General features: G+C 46.6%; 1 protein-coding gene across 1 annotated transcript; it reads right to left on the bottom strand.

Annotated features, from left to right (window-relative positions):
* Positions 1–393: 393 nt before the first annotated feature.
* Positions 394–761, bottom strand: Tnp1 (transition protein 1). The gene is made up of 2 exons (XM_005331830.3): positions 623–761; positions 394–422 (listed from the first exon to the last, which is right to left on the bottom strand). Exons 1-2 carry the CDS (start codon positions 759–761, stop codon positions 394–396), a joined length of 168 nt encoding a protein of 55 aa, XP_005331887.1.
* Positions 762–3472: the final 2711 nt, after the last annotated feature.

Consider the following 3472-nt stretch of genomic DNA (forward strand, 5'->3'; position numbering starts at 1 on the left):
GTGCACTGAGACACACACACAAGAACAAAACTTAGTGATGGTTTTTGGCCAGAGTTGGACCACCACTGGATGGAATTATAAGGACAAATTACTTTTGCTATTTCCCAAGTCATCTTTAATCATTTCATTCCATCTAATTCTCACCCCTAGCTCAGGAAACCAAGTTTTTCTGAAAGATCAAAGGAAACATTTCAGTTTTCAAATTTTTTTATTGAGATGTTGGGGAGGAACAGCCAACATATACATTCCTCACTTCATTACCGCTGGCTTTTTTCCCACACCATAGGTTCTTCTGACTTTGGTCTAACTTCAGGTCTCCTTGGCAGTCCCCCCTCTGATCTCGTTGCTGCCTGGTGTTGTTTGAAGTTCACCAGGACAGGGCCCACTGGTAGATCACAAGTGGGAGCGGTAACTGCGATTGGCTGTGGGGGAAGGACAGGTTTGCAACAGGGACACCCGTTAGAACAACATACCAGGACTCTTCCTGCCCAAACTGCCCAGGAACCGAGTCACTGGGAGTAATCTCAGGCTGAGGGTCATGTAAGGGCTGCCTCCAGGAGGATGGGTCTGGGGAGCAACATGTGCCCAAGTTTAACAGCTCTCTTACTTGCCCCTCACTCACCATCATCGCCCCGTTTTCTACTCTTCAGGCTGCCTTTGCGGTATTTTCTTTTGCTGCCGCCTCTCTTGACACCTTTGTGAGGAGCTCGGTTCTTGCCCCTCCTCATGCCATGACTCTTTAGTTTGCGGCTGGTCGACATTGTAATTTCTGCCAGAATGAGGGGCTTTGCAAAGCCCAAGAGGCCCGGAGTCAGGGTATTTAAGGCTGTAGCAATTGTGACTCCAAAGGGGCGTGGCAGGTGGGTGGTGCTCTTTTGTGATGTCATTGGCCTTTGTTACACTTTGGTCATATATGTGAAATAAGGCAGCCACCTGAAGGCAGCTCAAGGCTGCTCTTCAATTTTGAGGTCCTTTTTAGGTTAAGTGAGGGTTTCCAGACAGGTGTTACTGAACAACTAAGTCTCAGCCTTGTGCTTGGCATCTGGAGAGTCACAGAAGCCATTAAAATATGCTTCTCCTGCCTGTAGGGCATGTATCAGTCATTGGTTGTGTGAATACACACGTCTCACGGCATCTGGAGGTAATGAATGTATTTCTATAAGCACTTGACTCTTGGAGATCCAATTTAGTATGATCAAAATATACATTTTCCTTCTCTTTTATCTGACTCAGGGCTTCTCAATCTGAGCACCTTTGACACCAAGGGCTGGGTAAGTTTTGGTGGGTTCTGTGCATTGTGGGGTGTTCGGCAATCCCTGGCCTCTACCCACTAGATGCTAGTATAGCTCCTGCAAGTGTCACAACTAAACTATCTCCAAAAGTTATTGTCTGTTCCTTTGGGACCCTGGGGGAGTAGGGAGCAAAGTCACTCTGCTTGAGAACTACTGGCTTGACAATTTTTTTAAAAAAATTCAGTTACAGATAGTTACTGTTGATGAAGGATACGCCATGTACTTAAGTGCCAGGAAGACAGCGGTGGGTATAAAGGTGTGGAATGTTCAGCCTAGTCAAGGGAGAGCCACTAATCAGCTCTCTACATAGATCAGTGAATGATTTGTTAGGCTGGGGTTGTGGGGAACTTCCCAGCATGGTGCAGGATGAGGTTGGAGAAAGAGGCAAAGATCAAACCATCCTTGCATGCATTAGGAAGACTTAAAAAATGCAAAGAGGAAGACGTGGTGAAATGAGAGGTCGTGGAGGGGGCAATAGGTTAGGTAGGGAGCTGAGCGAATATAGGGAGAGACTGAAGCTAGTAGCACTGGTTCAGGAGGGAGCAAGATTTGATAATGCCTTAGCAGGTGACATAGAGTTGATGGTGACGTAGAGTTTAGTAAGAGGCAAAGTCTTTGTAAAGGATTGGATGTGGGAGGTACCAGACAGTGTCAAAGGTATGCCTTTTGTTTCTCTGCAATGCAGTTGTCTGGGGGCTTGTACTACTACTCAATGTGCTGAAGACCAGTTATGGACCCAGTGATGACTATGCATAGCTTCAAGCAGACTGTGTTGGGTTTGAAGAGCTCTTGAGATTTTTGAATAGAGGTACTGAATGATGGTTATGGGGTCATCAACCTTTTCTTCTTCCTCCTATTAAGTCCTTTGGAACAGAGGTCAGTAGAACCTAAGAGCTATTTCTTTGTTTTTGTCCTTGTGTTTCTCCCTACAACCGTTATCCTTATTCCAAATAATCTTATAGATGGGGGGGGGGTTTCCATAGCTAAAGATTGGCTGAATGGAAGATGAGATGTAGTGCAAGCTGTGCTCTCTATTTCAGGTCCTATAGAGGTCAAATCATATTTTGATACCCAGATTCCTTGAGTGGTCTCCATGGTGACCCTTCCCACTTTCTTGTTTCCAGGCAGGTCTCCTGGAGTCCTCTCCTTGGTGGCTTTTATTCGTACAAGGATGGGGGAATATATAAATCAGTCTGCTGCCTTGCCTCCCAGGAGCTTCTCTGTCCACTCCAATCCTGCCTACAAGCAAGTGACCTTCATGAAAGCATGTATTTAACCATTGTCTTCACCATTGTACAGTCCCCAGGCATTGGTCAGTCCTGCCCCAGAATAGGAGCCCACTCAGTTTTTATGGAATACATCTGTTGAGTGAATAAGAAGTCCTTCTTTTCCTTTGTTAGCTATCCTATTCTTCTCCATGTTTGTCCCCCATCTTCAAGGAAGCCTTTTCCTACTCAATCAATATTCATCGTCCTTTAAAATTTCTTCAAAGACCTTTGTCCCCAGAACATTGGCCTTCAGGTCTAGACCACGCACGAACTCCGATGGTGTGAAGTTCCATTTTGTGTAATGTGTGTTAAACGGGTCTCAACAGGAGGCAGTGTGGTGTCTCTGTTCTCCTCTGGACCTCGGCTTCCTTGTTTTATAAAGGAGCGGGTTGGGCCAGAGACTATATTGTTTTGTTTCTGTTCCATCCCCACAAGTGTTAGCATGGTCCACAGTAGGTGGTCAGTAAATATTTGTTCAGTCTAGCCCCTTTGGTATGTTATGGAAATAGACAGTCCAACACACTCAGAGAGCTTCTGTACAAGTGGGAGCATGTCTAGTCAGCGAAAGGAGCGAAGGACATTGTCCCCTCACACCTCTCTGGTGCTCTGTGCTGACCCCTGTTACCTGGCTCGGCTGGCTAGAAACTGGCCACTTTGGTTTGACAGATGTTTTGTGGATGGTCCTGGAGACTAGATACTACTTCTGTCCCCACTCCCTCATACCCTAAATCCACCTGCTCTGCCAGAGAGAGGCTGAGGTCCACAGGGAAGGCAGCTAGGTTTGAGAGCTGGTGAAGAAACAAACAAAAGGGCCTCCTTTGCACAGGGTTTCAGACACCCAGGCTGACATGTGTGAGCTGCAGAAAGCCCAGAGTGAGGAAGGCGATTCACAGCTCAGCAAGGGTGGGGCTG

The sequence above is a fragment of the Ictidomys tridecemlineatus genome, chromosome 7, assembly GCF_052094955.1.
Source record: "Ictidomys tridecemlineatus isolate mIctTri1 chromosome 7, mIctTri1.hap1, whole genome shotgun sequence".
In the NCBI taxonomy this organism is placed as follows: domain Eukaryota; kingdom Metazoa; phylum Chordata; class Mammalia; order Rodentia; family Sciuridae; genus Ictidomys; species Ictidomys tridecemlineatus.

What these genes read in the sequence shown, in the direction of transcription:
- Tnp1 (XM_005331830.3), bottom strand. Translation starts at nt 761, where the DNA reads ATGTCGACCAGCCGCAAACTAAAGAGTCATGGCATGAGGAGGGGCAAG. An exon ending in TAGAAAACGGGGCGATGATG is followed by an intron (nt 423 to 622) that starts GTGAGTGAGGGG and finishes CTTCCCCCACAG; the next exon opens with CCAATCGCAGTTACCGCTCC.